General features: G+C 41.9%; 2 protein-coding genes across 6 annotated transcripts in view; both read left to right on the top strand.

The window, feature by feature from the left end:
- Positions 1–43: 43 nt before the first annotated feature.
- On the top strand, positions 44–10,566 carry MIIP (migration and invasion inhibitory protein). Of its 5 annotated transcripts, XM_063353587.1 has the most exons (11): positions 544–681; positions 2,060–2,180; positions 2,285–2,472; positions 2,997–3,482; positions 4,130–4,232; positions 4,694–4,805; positions 5,529–5,593; positions 6,025–6,154; positions 6,536–6,632; positions 7,478–7,585; positions 7,894–10,566. In XM_063353587.1, the coding sequence occupies exons 3-11, from the start codon at positions 2,302–2,304 to the stop codon at positions 8,056–8,058; spliced, it is 1,437 nt and encodes a 478-aa protein (XP_063209657.1). In that variant the 5' UTR covers positions 544–681; positions 2,060–2,180; positions 2,285–2,301; the 3' UTR covers positions 8,059–10,566. The 5 variants fall into 5 exon arrangements, with proteins under 5 accessions (XP_063209655.1, XP_063209654.1, XP_063209656.1 ...); XM_063353585.1 differs by lacking the exon at positions 2,060–2,180 and having other exon boundaries at positions 44–681; positions 4,133–4,232; XM_063353584.1 differs by lacking the exon at positions 2,060–2,180 and having other exon boundaries at positions 44–681.
- A 2,507-nt stretch (positions 10,567–13,073) lies between these two features.
- The window catches only part of LOC134524219 (tumor necrosis factor receptor superfamily member 8-like), a 31,826-nt gene continuing 21,693 nt past the window's right edge, over positions 13,074–23,206 (top strand). Inside the window, exons 1-3 of the mRNA XM_063354049.1 lie at positions 13,074–15,014; positions 16,348–16,573; positions 20,433–20,642. Of these exons, the coding sequence (XP_063210119.1) occupies positions 20,571–20,642 (72 nt within the window). The 5' untranslated portion in view covers positions 13,074–15,014; positions 16,348–16,573; positions 20,433–20,570. The remainder of the gene's footprint in view (positions 15,015–16,347; positions 16,574–20,432; positions 20,643–23,206) is intronic.

Genomic DNA, 23,206 nt, shown 5'->3' with positions numbered 1-23,206 from the left:
CTTCAAGCGTAAGTATAATGTATTCAGATGATGATACGCTACCATGTTGCAGTAAATTGCATGTTTGACAATAGTGACTTTTTATCTGCGTTCTTACTATGAAAATTAACAAGACGACCAATGATACTGAATTATCTGATGGAAAGTTTGAGAGATTCCTCCTTAAGTTACACTAAAAATGTCGGTGTTGGAATCAGTGCTTTCTTGTGAACGCTGTAGGAAGTAATGCTCAGCAAATACAGCGTTAATAGACTGAAATTGTGGTGAATCAGTATTGTCAGAGGATCGATTACACTGTGCGTAATGTAAAAGCCAGATCGCTGCTGATAAATTTTCGAAAGGGCTCCCTTTTACCTTCTGTGGGAGGCTGGGGTGCGCCTTCCGCTCAGAAGGCGAGCTGTGGCGATCTAACGAACCCAAAGGGAGGAAGTTCGGGGCCCGGTGCTGCCCTTGCCCAGCGCCCCGCCGGGCCGGGAGGGGCTCCGGCCGCCCCCGCCTCCCCGGCCCCGTGCATGCCGGGAGCCGCGGGGCGGGACGGGCCCAGCCCCGGCCGCGGGGCTGCGGGAACGGCAGGGCCGGGGCTGCCCTGGGGAATCCCGGCGGCGCCGGCGGCTGGAGCCGGGCGGGGATCCCCCGGCCGCGGGATCGCCGGGCGAGCCGGAGCGGCGGGGTGCGGAGCAGGTGGGCCTGAAAACGTGGAGTCGGCGGGGGGAGTTCGAACGGCCGCAGCACTGGAGCCGCTTGGCCTGGCTGCCCACACCGTGCTCCGAAGGGAGGGAGGGTTTGCCGGTTCTCTGTCGACTGCCGGCCCGGCCTCTTGAAGAGGGAAGGGGAATTTTACAATGCCCGGGGCCGTCTCCCCTTCCTCATGGTCGCGAGAGAGCAGAACCACCGCGTCTGCGCAGAAGGAGCTCTGGGAAGCTCTGCAGAGGTGTTGGACAACTTTGTTGCAGAGCTGAGAGATCTTAGCTCCCGAGCAACCATTATTTATTTTTAACTGCGAGAAGCTAAGCTCCTTTTCGTAAAGGATTCAGACTAAAGCAGTTTCATAAGCTTGAGCCGCTGAGGGTGAGCATGAAGGGCTAACAGCTTTTTGTAGATTATACTAAGAGTGGATCTCATCTGGTAAAACCCTTCCAAAAAGTCCCTTGACTAATGTTATTTTCAGAGTATTTGCTTTCCGATGAGCAATGATGAGAGGATGCTGTTCGTTTTGTCCTGTGAATACCGTGAGAACTTCTGTTTTGTTAAATAATCTCAAATTTGGTGCCTCAAGACTGGTATTTCTATTTTTTGTCCAGTAGTGCACCTCTCACTTATTTCTTGTAACAAAAAGATACGTTGTGGTTTTTTGATAGCACTGCTCTTTGTACCTCCCAGTGCTGTTGTACAGCATATGTATTTGATTCCTTATGTCCAGTTACCAAGGTAGCAGACACAAAAACAAATCAGATGAGCTTTGGAAAAGGGTTTAGGGATCCTTTGGAACAAAAGGTCTTGGAGAAGCACATAGTTATACTTGAGAACAGAGCTGATCACCCTAGCCAAAAGCAATGTGTGGTTTAGAATTTTGTTTTATTTAAAAAAAAACAAACACTTTCTGCAAATTTAGAGGAGCTTGTGATGTTGTAAACATGTTGAACAGCATAACAGCAAACTAAGCTTTATTCATTTATTTGTTTATTAACTCCTTTCCCCCCCCCCCCTTCTAATAAAAGGGCAGGAACCCTTATTGATTAACGTGTGCCATTGGAATTGTCTGAGCCCTTGTCCTGAGCCTTTTGTAATCTTCCTGCCTGGGGAATGTGGAAGACAGTTTTGACTCAATATTTCTTTTGGATAGAGGAAACACATTATATTAATTATTCCTGTTTTGAACTTAGGAACATCCTGGTATTACCACAACATAAATTTTGTTGCTTAAAAAAACATTAAAGCAGAGTTACATAAAGTTATCCTAAACATCAGCCTCTCATTCAAATGTCTCTTGTTTGGGTTTTTGTTGTGACTTTTTTCATGTTTACTGTTTCCTCTGTAAGAATGTCGGGTCTCTATTCAGACAGCTACCAGTTTCTGGGTGCAAAATACTCGACAGTACATCTGAGGGGAGAGAAGGATGCAGTGGCGCTAGTTGTTAGTTTTGAGACTGGCTGATTTCTCAGGAGCATTGATCAACAGCTGTAAGTGGTTTTTATGAAAAGTCCCCTGAAAGTGGTTTTTCCTGAGTCTGCATCTTTGCTTAGTGCTTCCTTTTATGTAGTTCACCCTTCCTTTGGCTTTACAGGAAAATGTTTTCATAAGATGGAGTTAGAGCACCTGAAGAGGCTGCGTCAGGCCAACCAGGACCTTCTACAAAGGCTCAGAATGAAGCAGGAAGAGATCAGAAAAAGACTTCCCAGCAAGGCACACTCTCCAGCATCTCTTCGTAACAGAACAGCTACTGAAAGATCTGTCCCCTTGCCCAACAGAGGGGTATGTGTTGTGTGTATGCTAGTATTGCTGGGAAGCACATGGGCCTTGTGTGGTAGGCAGCAGCTCTGCCTATAGGGTGGTGTGGTAAAGGAGGCATAAGAATGTGGAGCAGCTGGTAGAAAGTGGAATATGAAGTCTTGTTAGAAAAGTAGCTGACTTTTGTTTATTGTTTATCCTGCAGTCTCAAATAGTCCCTTGCAAAGAGTTTAGAGATCAGTTCCTGCCTAAAAAAAATGTAGGTTTCTTAATCTAAAATAGGAATCAACATTGTGGAACATAGTTATTTTATTTCTTCTAGGTACAAAGGCTGAAAATTTAGAGGTTCCTCAAATAAGGAAAAGATGCATTTAGCTGGAAGTGGATCCCTGTCTTCTCCAAACACTTAGTAATGTCTCATGAATAACATAAGGATTTTGTTTTTTTAGAATGAGAGGTTGATTTTCTCTTACTGAGTGAAATGTCCTAATGAAAGGTATTTGTAAACTGAATGATGCCACGTGGTGTGACAGTCTCTGTCCTTACAGAAGGAAAACCAGTTGGATGCTGTGAAGTCTACAGCTGACCCTGCAATGTTGGTGTCTGTGGAACCTGGAGCTTACGCAGCCAGAGCAGCCCTTTGTTCATCTCTTATACACAGCAGCGATGACAGAGGGGTTCAGCAGCAACAAGGGAAGATGCAGGAAGCAGTAGGTTTGGATTCCAGCTTTCCTGGAAAAGAGAAAAATGTTACACCAGTGTCTGCAATCATTACATGTGGCAGAGAAACCTCTGGAGTGGATAGGGATGGCCATGCTCGAGGAAGTCTGGCGAACTTCCTTCTGGGACACGGAGAGAACAGACAACAGTCTGCTCTGCCACATGGTTTCCATGAGAAAAAACAGCTTAAGGATGATCTGGACCCATCACTGAGCAGCATACAAAGTGAGGAGACCAGCACGCAGCCTGTGGTCATTAGAGAGCCCGTAATCCGTAAATCAATCTTGCTGACATCTCAGTCCAAAGGGTTGAAGGTAAATGGTGAAACCAAGGCTTTTCTCATTTTCATAAGTCAATAAAACAATGGGGAGACAGGGTCATGAGAACATTACTTGCTCTGTTCCTACTGTGTAAATTGGAAGTTGGGATCAGAACTGTTCCCAGCCATAGCAGCCAGGAGCTGTTGGCAGTTTGTTCAGCCCCCGCTTTCCTTAACCCTTGAACCAAAGACCAGAAAACTGTAGCATTGCACTGTAAGGCTCCATGTCATTTGCATATGTGATTTATATGGTCAGGGAGAGCAGCCTGGTGCAGTGCTGCTGCTACATAGCTTATTTCCTTAATTCCTTATTTCCTATTGCCGTAATCATCCTCCAACGCAGTGCAGATGGCCTGATGTTTGGGGATGTGTGATGCAGGGAAGTCAGCATTCTGTCTGAAGCCCTGAAAAATACTGCCTACTGCCTTAGCTTGGGCAAGTCCCCAGCCTCCCCTTTCTATTTTATGAATTAAGAAGACAAAGGGGCTGGTGAGCAAATTACTGGTAGAGGCATAGATAGAATCCAGCCTCAAACTAAGCCACAGCTGTTCCATTTGAACAGCTGCCAGTTTTCTCCTAAGCTGTACCTTTGAATGTCCTGCTAAATGTATAGGAAGTCTTTATGAATTGTTTTCTTCCCAGAAGGAAGCTGGTCGTGTGACTTTTCAGTCTGACCCTGAAGAATATGCCATACCTGTGAGCAGCTGGTCCGTGCGTCCTTTCCTGGGCTATGACTGGATTGCAGGTGAATCCTAAACTTGAAGCAAAACTCTCAGCATGATGTGGTAATATGAAGAGTTAAAACACAGTTTACAGCCCGTTTCAGTTGAGACAGGACAGAACTGCAGACCTAGAGCCTGTGTAGCAGGTTTCTGCTGAGGAGCTGCATTTTGTCAGAAGCGATTCCCTGTCCAGGCCAGAGGTGGCCTGTGCTTCCCTGGAATGGTGAAGTGGCAGTGGTATGGGAATCCAGGCAGCAAATGGCAAAGCTGAGTGGGGTCAGAGGGGATGTCAAGTAACCAAAATGAATGAATGCAGTAAGAGACCCCAACCCTGCAGTAAATCTCTGGCTTGACATGGTAGCATGCTCTTCTCATTCTCCATTTTGGTGCTTCAGACCTTTGGTTGGTTTGACTATTTTGCATGAGGCTTGCTTTCCCAAATTTGGTAAAGCCTTGAACTTCTCTCTTTCCTTGGCATTCTCAGGGCTCCTAGATACAAACTCTTCAGTAGCGGAAAAATCTGATCAATACTTTGCTGAGCTGCATGAGTTCCGACAGGCCAACAAAGAAGCATGTATTCATGAGCAGCACCTGGAGTAAGTGGGTATGGGGGAAGGGCTGAAGCAGCAGTGTGTCCCTTTAGAGTGATGGGCAGTATGGTCTGATTGGAGTGGGAAATTGTAAGAGTGGTTTTGTAGGCCTTTACCTCCCATTCAGAAATACATGCTTGGAAAAGGTGGGGCTGTTCAGAGGGCCTGCCCCCCTGTCACTAACTGTATGGGTTTCAGCTGGGATAGAGTCAGTTTTCTTCCTAGTTTCTGCTGTGTTTTGTATTTGGTATAAGAATGTTGGCAACACATATTGTTTTAGGTGTTGCCAAGTAATGTTTACATTAGTCAAGGACTTCTTCAGCTTCCCATAGAAGCTGAGAGGGAGCATAGACAGGACAAGCTGACTAAAGGAATATTCCATACCATAGACGTCGTAATCAGGATATAAATAATTGGTATTGTTGCGGGGGGAGTGAATCCGCGATCACTGCTTAGGACAGCCTGGGCAACCGATCATTGGGCAGTAAGAACAACTTGCGTTGCACCACTTTATTTTGTATGTTCTTTTACCATTGTTGTTATTTTTCGCTTCTGTTACTGTTCTATTGAACTGTCTTTATCTCAACCCATGAGTTTCTTCTTCTCCCTACCCTCCTGGGGGTGTAGGGGGTGGGTGGAGGAGGGGGTGTGAGTGAGCGGCTATGTGGTCCTAGTTGCTGGCTGGGGTTAAACCACGACACTAACTGATTTGTTTGGGTGTTTCTTTAGGCCTGAGGCTCTGGATTGCATAGCTCCTGAACAAGAACCAGATTTGATCACCAGTTCCCATAAGTGTAAGATCAGATTTCTTCCCAATACGATTTCTGTGAACAAACAGTGGAGCAGTCTTTGCCTGTTATTCTGAGAGCCCCACATCATGCAAGACAAAAAAGAATGTGCTATTTTAGCTGCAGCTTCTAAAGCATATTCAACTTCCTACTTCAAAGATACTTGAGTCTTCTAGGGATCCTCTCTCAATCAGTATCATCTTATTTTGTCAGGGTTTCTTGTAATTGTCTAATATTCTCTTTTTAAGTTGAGGAGGTTGAAGTTTTGGTTTTTAGGAACTTATCTGTGGACAGGAAATGTAAAAGATAATTGGGGAAAAGCAGTTCTTTTTATAGAATGCATGTGCAACACTGTGGTAGAACACAGCATTGTTGATTGGGTTGAGGAACTTTCTGTCAAACTAGAAATACCACGATGTTTCATTATTCTCTGGCAGGTGTTTATTGTTATCGATTAAACCAGCGCCTCTTCACTGTCCCTGTGGACTCAGAATCTGCCTGCCCTGTGTGTAAGATCCCACGTACTCATCAGCCCCCAGAGGTACTGGGAGAGCCAGTCTATGTCAGGTAGCTAAGAATTATTGTTTTGTAATATGCAGAACTCAAGGAAACAATGGGGAGGAAAAAGCCGATCATGTGAGGGGGAAAAGAGGGTCAAAATAGCTCGTTAGAGGGTTGCTGTTCTCAAGGCAGAGTTATCTCTTGCTTAAAAACCCATTACTGATGTTTTCCATGAGCAGAAACAGTTCTGAAGTCAGTGAGAAATGCATGTTTTATCTGAATGTGGTCCAGAATCTGAATGTACATGTAAAGTATCTAATGCCCTAATACAAACTGTTTCACTTGCTTCACTTTGGGGTTAGACCCTTGGATTCTGAGTGCGAAAGCATGCAAATTTCCTCTGCCTTGTGGAAGGTGTAGACAATTGCTTCCCTTGTATGGTTGCAGGGTCAGCATTCCCAGATCTACCCTAATGCCTACCTACAAATACAAAGCCCATCGCAGGAAGAGCTTTGAACCGGCAGACAATCTAGCATTACTTTCGGTAAGTTGCTGTCTTCTTGCTGACAGCGATGGCATAGCCCAGGCTGGGCATTGTTTTACAGCACAAGAAGGAAAGAGAATCTGAGACTCATCCCCCTAGCAGGGTTTCCGATAAAATTTCTGATCTGCGTCACTGACATAGCAAGAAAAGCCATCAGTGTGTGCTTCTGAGTTAATACCTTTTGTGTAACTGGCGTGAAGTGCATGACATATCTCCAAATGCTTTCACTGAGAAAAAGAAAGTGCCATATGGAGCTGTATACTTCTGGGGCATGATTCAACTGACTTATATCAGGCATTGACCTTTCAACACGATTATCCATACGTAAGAGTGCCTGTATTTCTTTCCACCAATGTTAGAGAGTCTAAAAGACAAACTTCTTTGAACTATTCACAGTGTACAGGGGCCAGGCAAAATCAGTAGTGGCAAGGGTGGATTTAGTCCTGTATTTCAGCCATTAAGCAATGCTGCAGGCAGTGTTAACTAATCCGACCTAGCTCTGGCCTAAAGATTTCGAGGGAAGAGGTAGGAAGAAGCCTGGTCTTGAGGTTTAGGGAACTGGATGAGTCAGTTGAGACAGGTTCAGAGAGGTCGGGTGCTTGAGTTCACGAAGCAGGAGCTTGTTTTAGAAATAATTAGCCAGTGAAATGTGGAAGAGGGGACAGCTATGCGGTTTTGCTTCATTAGAGATTTCTTTTTCCTGTTAGTCATATAGAACTCCTCAAAAATTAATTAATTACCTGCTAAAACCTCCCTGTGCAGAAGTTATTATTTAGAACTAACAGGCCACAATAGATTAAAATGAGTAAAGCACTCCAATGCAGCATTCCCATCTCTTTTCACAGCATTGCCTGGCTGGCTGGGAAAACATCATCCCTTCCAGCAACCCCACACTCAGCGGTTTGGACTTGCGAGCTTCACTGGAAAAGAAGCCACCTCACCATCCTCGCCTGGTAAGAATAACCTGTTAAGAGTCCCTGGAGATGCTGTGAATTGCACAGATGGGAACTGCAATCCCGTCTCTCTAACAGATACGATAATCATCGATGGCTCAGCAAACGAAAACGCCTGGAAGATTATCTCCTTATCTCCACAAGGAAACCTTTTCTTTTTGCTGCTGTGTAAATTAGTGTGCACAGACACACAAAAGCAAACAGAGCTGGATAACAGTCAAAAGCCTGTTCAGCTCACCAATCTTCATCAAAATGGGAAAAGACATTTAAGCATTCTTTGATTAATATCCTCTTCATTTGGATTCCAGAACTCGGTGTCCAGAGTGTCAGGAGGAACCAGAACTGACCAACTTCTGAACCTGACCCACTTGACACACTTCAGATTTAGCAGTGCTTCTCAGCAGAGGGAGCAAAACAAACCCGGACACCACAGAGCAGCTCCAAATTTAAATCTGACTGCTTCAACTCTGTGAACCACTGACTTGATTGCCCTGCAAAAGGGTTTGGGGCAAAGGTGTGGGAACAACTCTATTTGGATAAAAATAAATCTTTGAACAGATTTGTCCTAGCTTTCATAGTTGTGCACATATGTGAGCAACCAATATGCATAGCTGAATGTACAAACTCTCATATATGGTTTTTCACTTTTCTTTTTTGCCTTTTGCAGCTACTTCTAAGCAGATGCATAAGCTTTTCCACCTAGGGCTGTATAAAGTGATGTGTACAGGATGACTAACTAGTACTGTTACCACTAGGACATCTGTAGCAACGGGGTTCATCTGCCACCTCAACTGGGTAAACAAGAAGTGTAACGTTAACTCTGAATGCCAGGGTGAATGGAATTGGTCACATTATTTCCATTATTGAAAATACTAGTTTTAAAAGAAGTAAATTCAGTGAATATAGAACAGTAGCTGCCAAATGTTATCCTAAATAGGGCAAATTCAAGATTTTTACTACTTTGCCTTCAAACCCAAAACGTTAGAAGTCATAAACCTCTTCTTAATTTATCCTGAAATAAATTAGAGCAATTCTGCTCCACTTTATAAATAGGGAAAATGAAGTAGAAGATTAAGTAATTTATGTGAGATCTATCTGGTGAATGCAGGATGGAACAAATGTTGAACTCAGAATGTCTCTTGATAGCTAGGAACGCGTTCTATCTTTTTACACTTGTGAAAGTATTGAAAGTGTGATTATGACTTTCTTCCTCCACTAGAAACAGGTGAAAGAAGTCAGTGACACTGCACCTGCTTACCCAAGTTAACCTCAGTTTGTCTCTTTATATGTTGGTTCTGGCCTATTTGATCCTGCCTTCATTTGCAAGCTGAAATAGACTGAAAATGCTACCCATTTATGGAACCTCTATTTTTTTTTTCTTTTTCTTCCTTTTTTTTTTTTTTTTGCTTCATTTCCTTCCATATCTCTCCTTTGAAAGGCGAAGCCTCACAATGCCAGATCTTGTCCACAGTAGCAAATCTTTAGAAAAGGTTCTTTTCCCCATGCGCACACTTCAGGATAGCTTTAACTCTCCCTTCGTACCCTTCCTCTTGTGTTCTCATATCCCCTTTCAGGTGGAACTTCTCACAAATGCTCAGTCTCAAAATATTCTTTTTTTAATTATCTGAGCCATCCCACATGCCCTTTTTGCTAATAAAATAATTTAACTTCCACATTAGGAGGACTGATTTCAATTTCTGTGTTAAAATACTGGCACCTTAGTTCACTTTCTTGTCTGAACTGGTACAGGGAATTGTTTCCTTTGCTTTTTGTTTATTCTTTCAGAGCAGAAAATCTGATTTGCCTATTAACTTAGGTTATGACCTGATGGTTCTATGTTGATTTTATAATTGTGTCTCCAGATCAGTACAGAGTAAGTTTATATCATGATCCTTTTTGCATAGGGAATCTAACCGGTGTACTCAGGTTTTCCAGCAGAGCTTAAACACTGTACGTTTTGAAATTTTTACTCTGAGTAGTGCCCAGGTCAGTTTGTAGTTGATAGTATACAGGAACAGATTTTTCTGCTGGCTGACTTGGTCGTCTTCTTCCATTCATAATTGAAATTATCAAAGATCGTGCAATTGGATTTTGGTTAATATTGTTGATGCATGATCCAGAATTTAATCTAGAACCCTTTGTGTCAAGCTGCACTGTTTCTCTGGAAGAGAGGTGGGGGTCTGAAAGTGAGTAAACCTGTATTTTTTAAACTAGGACACCTGGCCATGGATGTGCATGGAAACCTCATCTTCTAGTAAGAAGGTGATTCACATATAGTCAAGCTTCTGATCATAATCTCACTTCAAGGTTGAGTTACCAAAAAGATGCTTGCTCTAATTTCATGTGACCTGCAGCTGAGGTAAACGTGTGTACCCCTTTCATCTGGTTTCTCACAATCGCTCTGCGGTGGTCAGTCTGGTTATGTGCTGAGCAATCTGGCTGCTGATTGTATTCAAGATGTCAAAGTTACAAATCCTAGTTAGTTTAATTTGAACAGCAGTAATGCAAGGAATGACAACAGAAAAGTCATTTCTAGAAAGTGAGGTCATGCTTTATAAGAATCAGATTTTTTTTTTACTGTTGGTACTGAATATGAGACAAAATCTCAATCCAAAAGATGGGCAAGGGAAGTTTTATCCAGTCTAGAAGAGTGGTAAGTGAGAGGCCTGCACAAGATGCCTTTGAACTGTGTGCTGTGAGGAGTAGTTTGGGTTTGGATACGTTAATGAGTTATGGTGTAGTAACAAGGTTTTGCACAGTGGCTTTGTCCTGCAATAAATGTTACGCGATCCAAGATATTACACCCTTTCAGAAAGGAGGGTGACTGAGATGTCATTTGGGGGTGCAGTGTAAAGGAATACATCTATTTACTGGTTGAAAAATTGCATTTTGTCCAGTATTAAAGCAGCTTCTGCACTTGGAGTGTGGACTCTACAGCAACCTGAGCTGTGATGGAGCCAGTGCTGGAATCTGCACTTCCAGGGGAGAACGGGGTGGGGGGTAGTGTGCGTGGGATGTTGGGGTTGTGGGTTAGGAAAACGGGAACATTTTGAGGCCAGGGGTTTCTGGAGAGGAGGCTAAGCAGAGGTGAGACTGTAGGAACAGGCAGTAGGAAGCTAGAGTGGTTAGAATGTTGGGAGGAGGCAGAGAGCTGTGGAGGGGCCTTGGGGAGGAGGGCTGGGTTGGGAAAGTAGGACGTAAGATAGCGGGTAGCGGAAGACCTTTGCAGATACGGGGTTCAAAATGGTATGGTAAGGAGGGGTTCCCAGTACTGTACCAGTATCTCCAGAGCTGCGTCCTTTGCTGCAAAATAATACAAACAGTGAACTTTGTTGTGCAGTTACAGGGCTCTGGGATAGCTTGTCACACTGTGTTGCTCGCGTTTCGATGCCACTAGAAGTTGGAATAGCCAAAGTGAAGCCCAGAATTCTTGACTTGTCCTGGATTTTATTTTTTTTCCTGTTCATAGCACTTGGAACACGCTGGCTTAGTCTGTGCAGCTGTGTCTTATGTTATTGTCTGGCTCCAGTGTGTGTGCCCATTTGTGCTAGCTCTCTTTTAGCATGAGTGATGGCTGCCTGATGCTTTGATGGTAAAGCTGGTGGTTTAGTAAAGCTGGGAAATCAGGCTTTGCTTAATTAAACAAATGTATAATAATGCATTTGTGATTGGTTTTAAGAGAGAAGTGTAGTTTAACCTTTAAAATATAACTCTGTCTGCTTCTCAGTTAAGTGTTAGACTGCTGTCATGGTTTAACCCCAGCTGGCAACTAGGACTGTGCAGCCGTTCACTCGCTTCCCCCCCCACTGCCGCCTGGTAGGATAGGGAGAAGGGGGAGAAAAAAGAGAAAAAACCAAAACTTGTGGGTTGAGATAAAGACAGTCTAATAGAATGGTAACAGCAGAGAAAAATAATAATAATAATGGTAAAATAATATACAAAATAAAGTGATACAACACAGATTGTTTCACTGCCCTATGATTGGCTGCCCAGCCTGTCCCAAGCAGTGATCGCGGATTCCTGCTTCCCACCAACCCCCATTTATATACTGAGCATGACATTCATGGTACGGAATATTCCTTTGGTCAGCTTGTTCCGTCTATGCTCCCTCTCAGCTTCTGTGGGAAGCTGAAAAAGTCCTTGACTTAAAATAAACATTACTTCAAAACAATTAATATGTATTATCAACATTCTTCTCCTACTAAATCCAAAACACAGCAGCTACTAGGAAGAAAATTGACTCTTATCTCAGCTGAAACCAGGACAACTGCCATCAGTGTTTTGTCTGTTTGCTTCCTCTAGGATTACTGTAAGGCAGTTTTGGTGATGTCCCAGGATCAGGTGTTTCTTGCTGTCAGTACATTTTAAGAATTAATATCAAGAGTCTTGAATGAATGTAGTGCTGAGTTATTCATTCTATTTAGTTATCAGCGTGTCAAGGAATGACTGTCTCCAGAACCCTCAGGTGCATGGGGCATGAGCTTGCTTTTTGAATTATTTGCAAACTTTGATTTTTTGGGGGCTTTCATCTCTTTGTAACTTGTGCTTTCAAAGCCCAGGCGAATTTGTTTTCGGAGTGTGTCAAATCTGAAAACACAAGAGAAACTCTTCCCCTTCTCTTCAGAATTAAAAACCTTAATTTCACCAGTTTCCTGGGTAATGGCAGACCAAATGTAAGGACGTTGTTTTCTCCTTCAGCTGGTGTATTTCATTGGTTTCTGCAGAGCAAAAAGATGCTGCTAGGAAGAGGAAGATAAGGCCCTGAACTGTCAAGAGTTGACATGCTCAGCTACAGTCATGGAAAAAAGTTTTACACACTCTCAAAAAACTGTGTCCCAAAAATCTTCCCATTTTTCTTTTGCAAAAATTATTTAATATTTCCTGACTTTCTTTAGTTTGCATCAGCAAAGGAAAGCTCATCTTGCTTCTGTTAGTAGAGAAGCTGTATAACTTTCGGCTTTTAGATGAGGAGAACCAGAGTACTAAAAAATGATATGAGTTACCCAAAAAGTCTGTGACAGTACTGTGAACTCATGACTCCCACTCCTGTGTTTTAACCACAAGGCCAGTCTTCACCAACATTTTTCTTTTCAATTTTGGATTAAAACATATCAAATTGGAACTCTTGGTGCTTTTTCAGTTTCCTTGTTTTACTTCCCACGCATATACATAGAGCATATTTCAAATGCAACAATAGCATTAATAATTGCCTGCCAGCAAATAAATGTAAAATATTTGCACAAAGGATAGTTAAGAAGGAAAAGTCAGGCATATCTCCTTATTATTTTAAACTTGGTAAGATTCTTCGCCTTTCCAGTAATAGAGATCCAGAGTTACTGTGTTGATTTCACTAGAGTTTGTTTGGATTTGTATTTGAGTACATGTGAGCAGAATTTCTTGTTGTTAGAAGGAAGTGAAATGCTCATAATTCCAGTAATCTTCTAAAAGGGTGTATTTATTCCCAAAGTAAAAAAAAAAAAAAGGTAATATAGGGAGTGCAGTAAGATCATAAGTAATTTCCAGTAAATGACAGAGTAGTGTTTAATCCTGAAACAGCTGGTTTATTTGGGAACTGTTTACTGACTTACAGATGAACTTCACGGGTTAAATGTTTTGCTGAAATAACTGAACCTGGCTCCAAAAGACCTGTTTGTCAGTTCACACATATCTGAAAGTAGATTTTTTTGTGAAATGACAAGGTTCTGCAAAAGCTTCTTTTACCTCTCACTTTGGTTCTGAACTATTCTTGAATCTCTCACTTCACGGTACCTTTCACTGAAGTTTTCTTTAGCATCTTTTGCCAAGAGTTTACAGACTGGAATTCGTGAGTGACTGCGTATACTTTCTGGTTTGATTCTGTTCACAGTTGAATAGTATCTTCCAAAAACTGTAGGTGAATACTGTATCGGAGGGGTTAGATTTTTGTTTTAACGAATCTCAAATAATTAACACCTAGACTGGAGTAGAAGAACACCATTGAAAATGCTCAGTCTGATACTCAAAATTTAAGAAATGCTAGCATTACCATTTCTTTGCACATGCCCACTCCCTCTAAGACGTTTTTTATTTACAGTATTCAGTCAGGCCAAGCTTCCCTCTCCAGTTGTATTCCTCCCTAGTGGCTTGGTCTCCTTCCTCTTCAGTCCTAGTTGTGGGTTTCTTCTGGTCTAAGCTTTCTGATCCCTTCAGTTGATTCTGTCTTTGTCCTCTATATGAATTATATGGCACTTTCTTTCCAAAATTTCACTTTGAAGGTCTCCTTCAGCGCAAAGGAGAGAGTCTTCCTCTTCTCAGTTCTGGGTCATATGCTGATGAGGAGAAATTGCTATAGAGAAAATCTGGTTTTGCTTTTGAAACTCCATGTGGGAATTCAATCATGTGAAAATACCGCACAACAAGTAGCTCTGGGAGTTGTGAGTGGCTTGAGAATGCTTAGAGAGAATGAATTCATTAGAGATCTTCCCACTGAAAGTCAAATGCATTCACCATCAAGCTTGTGCAAGGTTTGGGTTTTTGTGAGGCTTTAGGTTGGTCAGGTTTTGGCAGACTTTCATGGCTTCTCAAAAGGCACATTCCTGATACAAGAGTTACCTTGTACTAGGGGAATTCAAGAATTCAGACTGAGGCAAATGCCTGCTTTGACGATGTTCTGCTCTAACTCTTCAAAGTTTGACTGGCTTGTAAGTAGCTGAAAAACAAGATCTTTTAAGTGCCAGATAAAGCTCAACACCAGACTTGTGGAGAATAACTATGCAGTCAAAATCAAATAATGTAAAGCTCGAACATGTTTCTTTGACTATAACTTAAGTATTCCAAGTAGACTTTCTACAAGGGGGCAATTACTATGCAGTAAAAAAGGTGTGAATTTAAAGTGGCTGCTGCTTATTAGCTCTCTGCGTGGACATACTGCGTGTTTAGAAACTTGCTAGCTAAAGGCAAGTATGTACTTAGTTTCTTGCCTTTTACCAGTCCTTTTATGTAACTGATGGCTTTATAGAAGCCTTCTGGCACTTTCTGGTTAGGTAGGGGAAACCATGAGCTTTACAGAGCTCCAGACAAAGACTTTGACGTGAGGTAAGACCGAGCTGAAGTCAAAGCTGGTGCTCATGGATTAATTTGTATCGGTGCAAAGGCTGAGGGTGGGGAGCGAGCCCCAAAACAAATAATGCTGTTGTGGGTCATTTAGATTTACTAAATGTATGATTACTTCCGCAAATGAGCAGCAGGGAAGACTTTTGCTTTAAATTCAACCAGTGCTAGGGAGGTGTAAAAAAAGGGCATGAAGGATCTTCAAAATGCCTCAGCCTTCACATGGCATTACCTCTCCAACCTGTATTACCCACCACTTTCTTTACAGCTGTAACGATGAAGTGGCGGTCCTGTCTGGACCATGGATGATTCACCCTCGAGCATCTCCACTTCCAGCAAGGTATGGGAGGAAGGGCGTAATACAAATGACATTCAAATAATAACATTTTTATCAAGAGCTTTCTCTGTGGAGAATGACAATGTGTATATCTACCACTCTTCCAGAACCTGTAGTCAGAATTACTGAAAGTACAGACATGATGTGATCTTTCTTCTAAGGTCGTCTCTCTCTCTCAGCTTGCCTGTGGGCATAGTAATTCTGTGACATGGTTTTGGTTTCTTTCATGGAAGCCAAGTCTTTCCTGAGAGCACTGAGTTCTCTGTCAGCTCTTCTCATTTTTCAGTCTGACTCAAAATGCACTTTGGTTTTGAAGCTACTATGCACCAGAAAAAAAGACACTTTATACAAATTTTTTTTTGGTTACATTAGTTATTTTATCACTCTATATAAGGGACTAGTATTAGTTGAGATAACAAAAACACAGTTACAAGACTTTGTTACCCACATCAACTTTATATAAATTGCATCTGTAAAAGAAATCTAATTAAAAAATTAAACCAAGTTATTATTATTAACATGGTCAGTCTGACACATTTTTAGCTGCTTAAATTTTTGTTTCAATCAAAATTCTGAATGACTTAACCCAATCAAAAAGTGGATGACAGACATCATATCTTGTTTTGCATATTAACACTGAATCCAAATCTCTGATAGCAGGAATGCATGGTTATGCTTCCAGAAAATGTGACTTTTTAAGCATAGCAATACTAAGAGTGACTTTGCTGCTCTGGAAGGCCAGAGTGTAGCACTGCCATATATTGTATTATTTAAACTGAGGATATGCTTGGGTGGAAGTAATTGCAATGAAAACCAGGGAACATGAATGGAGTCAATGGGCTTTGGGGGGGGGGGGGGGTTACAGCTCTCAGCTGAAGCAAGACTCCTTGCAGTAAGACTAATATCAGCTGAGAAGACTCTTTTTTCCCAGGACATCTTGGTTCTCTGCTGTCTGGAGAACTCTTCCAGCAGCTACGTTTTGGCTCAGAATCAGCAAAACCAATAACTGTTGACAGCATTTCTGAGCTTCCCTCAGTCAGGAATTGGCTTTTTCACATAAGTACTTTTTGACATTATATTCTGTAATTAAAAAAAAAAAAAAAAGTAACCTTATCACTTGGGAACAGACCAGGATGCATCTCCTTCCCGTTGGTTTTTCATTAATTACTAAGAAATTTTCTGTGCTCAGCAAGAGCACAGCTGATTAAAACAGAAGTCCCGAGTTGCAAACAAACAAGAACTAGTCTGTTCTTTTATTTTAGATTTCTGGTTCACGTATGTATGAAACTTTATATAAAGCAAGGAAGCTGATTTCTTTTTCTGTTATTTTTACTAGAGAACAGAAACACCTTGTGAGAATGTCCATCTACTGAAACTACGGTTACTGAAATGACTTGGGATTTCCCCTGTGTGTTGGGATTTCATTATGATCCCAGATCATGATAACCAGGTTTTTTTCCTGCTGGAAACTCTTGTTTTAAGCCATTGCTGCCTTTCAATAAGTGTGCAACAAGAGCTTCATACCATCTTCCTTGTTGATCACAGTGGACAAACATACCAAGGTAAATTGCTAAATCAGTTTAGCTCTGCAGATCATGTTCATGTTATCAAGAGCACCTGCAATGTATTTAATGTATCACAGAGTGGTTTGATTGACGGGACATAATTAAATGGATTGACATATAGTTAACACTAAGAATAAGAGAAATGTATGTGCCAAAAAATAAATGTCAATACCAGAGTGGCATAGAGAGACAGAATTTTGCCGATCTGTGGCATAGTTGGCATAAATGAGATTTTTTTCTTTTACATATGTTCAGGCATGTTCAAATACTTTGTCAGCTACAGTTAGTTCAGACTCTGATTGCTTGCTCTCTAAGTGATGTTTCTCAATGAGGTCACATTGCACCAGTGTTGCCCTCCCTCCTGTCTGTCCTCTTTGGGCTACTGAAAGATTTCTGGAGATCTTTAGTATGCTCGCTTCGCTTACAGTGCCTAAAATCATGGGGATCCTGAATGCTGTCCCTGCGTGTTGTTAACACAGTGTTGCTTCCCAAGATCCCCAGGAAGAGAGCTCTCCCATAGCTAAAATGCATAAATAGATCAGGAGAGGTGTCAAGAAAGAGTCATTCTTGGTGGTTACTTGCTTTCCTTCCTTTAACCATGAGATTCTTTGTTTTTATTATAGTAAATGCTTTCATTTTTCTTTTTTAATTTGCTAATAATTTTGCTTTTTACCTGTACCCCCTATAGTATGTAGCATGTATCCCAATGAGCATTGCCTTTGGTACTACTGAGACTCCTAGTTTTAGGGTCTGGTGTTGTTTCATCTAGCTAAGTAGCATGAGTTTAGCGATTTTTCATCAGCGTACTGTAATGCTCCAAATGGCAACACTGACAGACACTGAAATACAGATTTTAGACACTGTTATTTTAATATTTATCCTTTTAAATTCAGTGGTCTTATTTATCTGTTTGACAGAAGTTAAGAGATGACATTTCTCTCAGTGTTTTTTTCTTTACTGATACATACGGATACGTATTAACTGAACATGCATGTTAAAAACCACAAGGAACCATGCTAAAAGTACAACGTGAGACTAAAATCAGCCACTTCAAAATTAGAAAATGTCATGAGGACTTTTGCTTGAGCACGTGTGTAACAATGCTACTTCTACAGTATTCTGTTACTAATTTTTTTACTAGGCTGTCACTGTTAACAGCACAGTGAATAGACAATGCTGAAGGAATGTCTTGGGCACGTGTTAAAGAGACTTTCCCTCATGGCTTAGGTGGATCTCTGCATTCTTTTGCTCCAGGTATCAAGCGACATTTGAACAACCACTGACTTACAAGACCTCCTCTGAACCCTTCCACCTCAACTCCATGCAGAACACACAGATGATCAGCACAGATCAAATACCCTGTGTAAAAATTACCTAAGAACTAGCTAAGCTTGACATTAGCTAAATTAGTTAATACAGAAGATGCCAAGCAACCTTGTCTTTGGGCATTGCTACTTTTAAAACCTAAAACAAAAGGAGCTTCAAATGTTAGATGCATGTAATCTAATAAACATTATAAATAATAATAGCGTGCTTATAGGGACTTTCCCTTTTTTTTTCAGGAGACATTGTCCTCTGATGGAAGAACAGAGAAACAGGGGTTGTTTGTTTCCTTCTATTTGTTCTGCTTTATTTTTTTTTTCTTCATACTAACATAGAGGATTATTTTCTAGGAAATATAGGCAACATGTAGAGAACAGTAGTGTGGGTTTGTTATAAAACGGGGGTGCTTCTTCCAGTTACTGATAGGGCTTCTTTTGGAAAACCCCTTCCATTGTATTTGAAATCAAAACATGCAAAGTCTGAAATTAATGCATTCCGTTAAAGATGTATGCAGGTTGGAACATTCCTATTAAGTACAATCTCTTCACACTTTTCATTGCTGTTGCTTTTATTACAGACTTGTAATAGCATTGTGTGATGTAATAGCCTTTCCAAAAAGCCAGCAGCAACACTAAGCTTTTTCCACTTCCCATGATTTTAAATATCTAGTTCAATCAAGAATGAATTTAAGAATAAGAAGTTTTAAGAAGGATGGCAGCTGGGAAGCCTGTTTTCCCTTTGGACATGAGATGGATTGTTTCTTCTGAGGAACACTGGTCTCCCACCACAGCTTTTCCCTCAGTTAGTGTTACTGGAATCTTTCGTCTTTATCCAAGTCATCTCCTTCCATGAAACTGTGTATCCTCAGCCAAATTTGCTTGAAGTCATCCAATGGGTTAAAAAAATGTTGACACCATTGATTGAAAAGCAACTGACGTGTGGAAAACAGACCAGAAAACTCTCCCTGTTGCCAGTCCTGGGAAAATCTTTCACACACAATTTTTTGTGCTCAGATATTTAGTTTTTGAATCAGATATGTTGACCTCGGCAGTATAACTTACAGCGGCTAAAACTTTCCAGCCTGTGTCTTATGTTGGTTCCTGTCCTTTAGCTAGAAAAGCTTAGATGGGAGCTGATAAGAAAAAAAAAAAAAAAAAAAAAGGAATAAAACCCAAACAAACAAAAAAGCAGAGCTCACCAATTGCCCTGACTACGATGTCATTTGGAACTGCAGTCATCAATTGGGAGAATTGCCTAATGGCATATTATTACACAAGATTAAGACATTTTCTAGCCCATTATTTAATTAGGAAAAGCAAGAATGTAATATTTGGACATTCAAATACTTAGTTGTCTCTAGGCATACCTACCACAGTCAGCTTTTATAGCTAAGAGAGCTTAGAAACTGAGACGCAGCCTGACAGAGTGAAGAGAGGAGGTTAGATTTATGTGTCAAAAACATAGTACGCGATGTTCTGAAAATGCCTGGGGTTTATAAGATGGTATTCTGCAGAAAAAATAGAGGCAGTTAGTTAAAAAGAAAAGAGTTACAGCTGTGAGTTAAAGAAGATATTTACATCATCCCAGGGTCCCTGTGGAATGCTCTCATCTTTGGCACTCCATTGTGATGGCAATGAGGTAGCTGTGGGTCTTTAATAAAATAATCAATTATCCGACTTTCAATCTTTTCTCACTTCTTTTGGTTTTCTTTTTCTTTTGGCTGGTAAGGGTGAGAAGCAAAAAGCCACGGGTGTGAGAATTCAAATTCTCAGTGTTTTCCTCAGCAGAAGTTTTCAAGGCAGTCTGCCCTTTTTTGAAGTGGCTAGCTTTTACTTTTGGCAAAACTGTTAGGGCAGATAAGAAAGCTTCACGACACCTTAAACCAACAGAAATCTTTCCAGGCACCAGAGCCAAAAAATGGTATCCAGAGTAACAAATGAAAGCGAGTGAAATGATGAGTAGCAGTCCAAGGGATGACTGTCAGCGACAGGAATTGATTTCAAGTGGTATTGGAGGAAAGAGAAAGATTCTCAAGAGGATGCTCTGTGGTGTGTTGGTGTTTAAATGGTAGTGTGTAGAGCCTAAACCTTCATGGAGTCACCCTGATTGCTTGTGAGTTTTCACACACTCATCCAAACAGGAGTAAAATGACTGTACTGAAAAAATTACTACTTCTTACTGGGAACCCTCTTGAGGCTTGGTTGCAGCTCTTGAGATTGTGGTGGATGGACAGGGCAGGGCTTGGACTCTTGCCTGGCCAACGCTGAGGGTGGTGAAATGCTCTCTGAGGGCAGCCAGATGACTCAGGAGCCTGTGTTTCTGCACAGCCAGCCGTGTACCTCGGGTGACAACCTTGATGCATGCAACCGACTCTCACAGAAACCCAAGCGCTCCGGGACTAGTGATTGACGCGGTTTTGTTTTGTTCTTTTTTTACTTTTCTTTTCTTGGGCAGCCCCCCCTCCCCCTTCCTTCTAAATGGTTTTCTGAGCTTGCTTGAGTCTCAAAGCCTGTCTCCTGCTTGTCTTGAACAGCTGGAATGGCTCTGGACTGAAGGAACAGACACGGAGAAAGACTGGACTGGACACTGGGAGGATCTCAGACTCCAAGAGGAGCAACCTGGCTGTCTAACCTGCGATGCTGAGAGCTAAGGAGATTTAACGCCACTGCAGATGGCTGCCTGCAGCCTGGCACTAGGACTGTGGCTCCTGCTTCTTCTCCAGGATATCCAGACAGCCCCGCAGGTAAGGCAGGGTGGCGCCAGGATCCTGCAGTTCCTCAGGACACAGGAGCCTGGAGAGGTCTGGGGGCACCCTGGGCTGCAGGGCTATCCTCCTGCCCATAGGCTGGGTGCTGGGTAGTGAGCGTCCACAGAAACAGGCTTTGTGCAACACAGGGTGATAAAGGTATAAAGCAGAGCAGCCAGGAGAGTTTGCCCTCTCTGGGAACTTTGCAGTCAGGAGCAGGGGATATGAGCTATGATCTGCATCTTTTTGCTGGCACTGCTAGTGGTACTGCACATCCAGGCACATCGTACGTAGGTAGGGAGTGAGGAAAGATTTGATGGGCTGGGGGACTGTTCTCGTTTGTTTGGGTGAGAGGCTTTTATTTTTGCCTGGATGGGCAGGTTTTCTGGGATAGGTTTGTTCCTTGCAGAGCGTGGTTTGGAGGGCTGCTGCTCACTCTGCTGATGTGAGTGAGGGCTGGCAAATTGAAAGCTGTAAGGACAAACTAAACAATAAAATACCTTCCTCTTTACAACCGCCTACCCCTCTGACACCGACTTCCTTATGAATGGACTGATATTTCTGCATCAAATTGACTTAAAATAGACGTAGCCCACTAGTTGCACTCGGCTGATGCTGTAGATGCAAGCTTGCTCCCTGCTCAGATTGTATCATCTCTTGTGCGTTTGCTCCCCCCCTCCCTCCCCCGCCAGCGGATCACATGGCAACAAGCCCTCAGCACCTGGCATAAGTCCAGGTAATTTCCCTGGCTGACATTCATGCGCACACACACACACACACACACACGCAAAAAAGGTCAGTCGCAGAGGCTCTTTGCACAGGTGAAGTCAAGCAGGTGATCCTGAAATTGGCTGTTTTCCCTTGCAGTGAAAATATGAGTATATACTAGCCTAAGACACCTGTCTACATTGTAAATGAATGATATAGCACATCACTTGGGCTGTTAGGAGATTTTTTACAAGAAACTGACTCCGATTAGATCTTTGAAAATAACCAAGTCCTGCATCCTCTTCAAATAGACATTTGAAAACGATCCTCCTGGCTCTTTTGGTAAGAGTAGGAGTTTTCCCTTGTGTCTTTAGTTGTAAATTCCCCTCCCACATTGCAAGTTTGCTCTATTTTGCCCTGGTTATCTGACATGCCCCTGTCTCCTTCCTGAAATATAGAAGGATCCCTGTTCTTCTATAGGATTGGGGTCTGTAATCCTTACCCACCTGGGGAATTCTGAGGAGGGCATCCAGATAAGCTTGCTTGGTCTGCTGAATGCAAACTGCTTTAGGAGAAAGGCAATAGAAAAAAGGTGGCGGTTTTGCTTTTTGACATCACTTCTGGTGTTTTGTTCACAAAATGAAAGGGGCAGAGAGAAAATTTGTTTTTCTGATGCTCATTGTCAACATTCAGACTGACTGCAAAATCATCAGTTCCCTGGAATAAAGATGTAGATCTTTCTGGGATAAGCAACTGGCTTTTCACTCTCTTTCTGTATTGCCTCTATCACAGCAAACTTTGCTACTTTTACTGCTACTGGAGCACAAGTGATACTGTTTAAAGTGAGGAAGTCACAGCTTATTGGTCATATTTTAAACCATATTCCACCTCACTTGAGTCCACAGGTTGAGTTTTGTTTGTTTTAATATTCAGTTAGCTCTCATTTGTTAATAATGTCTTTACTATCATGCAGATGAAGCCTTGACTGCTTGAAGTTTTAGATTATCAGCTTCTTTTGTACTGTCAGAATTTGAACAGCAGCTTGAAAGGGAGTCAACTGTTTTGCTACAGTATTAGTCAGTTCTAGAATAGCCAATGCTGGTAGAAGATATTTTTTTTTACCGTAATATGCTTTCTTCCTGACTTACAGCTCATTTGTAGCAAGCTGATTTCTTACTCTGCCTCACCATCACTTTTTCTCTATGAGCTCAAAAGACCATACATAAATGAGTCAAACCTTGTCCTGACTGAATTTCAGAGTAGCCCACTGAATTCAGCACCATCTTTACGATTGCCATTATTTAAATTGGAATAGCAGATGTGCTTGTAGATATGAGGAAAGTGCAAAGAGCTACAAAAAACCCTATTTTCTAAAACAAATTCTCAAAAGCAAGCACTGAAAGCCAAATATTTTGTATCAAATATGTTTGTTTTATTTAATTGGGCCTTGATCTGCAAGGTTTAAAAAAAAAAGAAAAAAATGATTGGCCTGATAGGTCAATGAAAGCACTGAGCCAAGGGATCCTTGGCCATCCTGTTACGGAGCAGGCCGAACAGGAGATGAATTGTGGTCTTTTCTTCACAAGATGTATTCCAGCTCCTGCTAAATCAAAAACCTTTATTTGAAGTGCAGGCGGGAAAAGATTAGTGAAATTCAGCCTCTGTGTCCCTCCAGTTGAACAGTACATTGAATCCAATTTAAGAACTTCTTGTATTAGAGCAAAAACAGATGCAAATTACTAGTCAGATACAGACTCATGACTTGTTCAAATTTGTTCAAAAAATGTGGGCAGGTTAACTCCGTGGTGGCAGGCTTTTTGCTACACTGGTGATTTTTTACTACATCAGCTTAC

Source organism: Chroicocephalus ridibundus, chromosome 16 (assembly GCF_963924245.1).
Source record: "Chroicocephalus ridibundus chromosome 16, bChrRid1.1, whole genome shotgun sequence".
Classification (NCBI taxonomy): domain Eukaryota; kingdom Metazoa; phylum Chordata; class Aves; order Charadriiformes; family Laridae; genus Chroicocephalus; species Chroicocephalus ridibundus.
This window is presented reverse-complemented; position numbering and strand designations above follow the sequence as displayed.

Coding starts and splice junctions, on each gene's coding strand:
- MIIP (XM_063353584.1), top strand. CDS start 513: ATGCCGGGAGCCGCGGGGCGGGACGGGCCCAGCCCCGGCCGCGGGGCT. Junction 4,233..4,693: donor GGGCTATGACTGGATTGCAG/GTGAATCCTAAA, acceptor TGGCATTCTCAG/GGCTCCTAGATACAAACTCT. Junction 5,594..6,024: donor GATCACCAGTTCCCATAAGT/GTAAGATCAGAT, acceptor ATTCTCTGGCAG/GTGTTTATTGTTATCGATTA.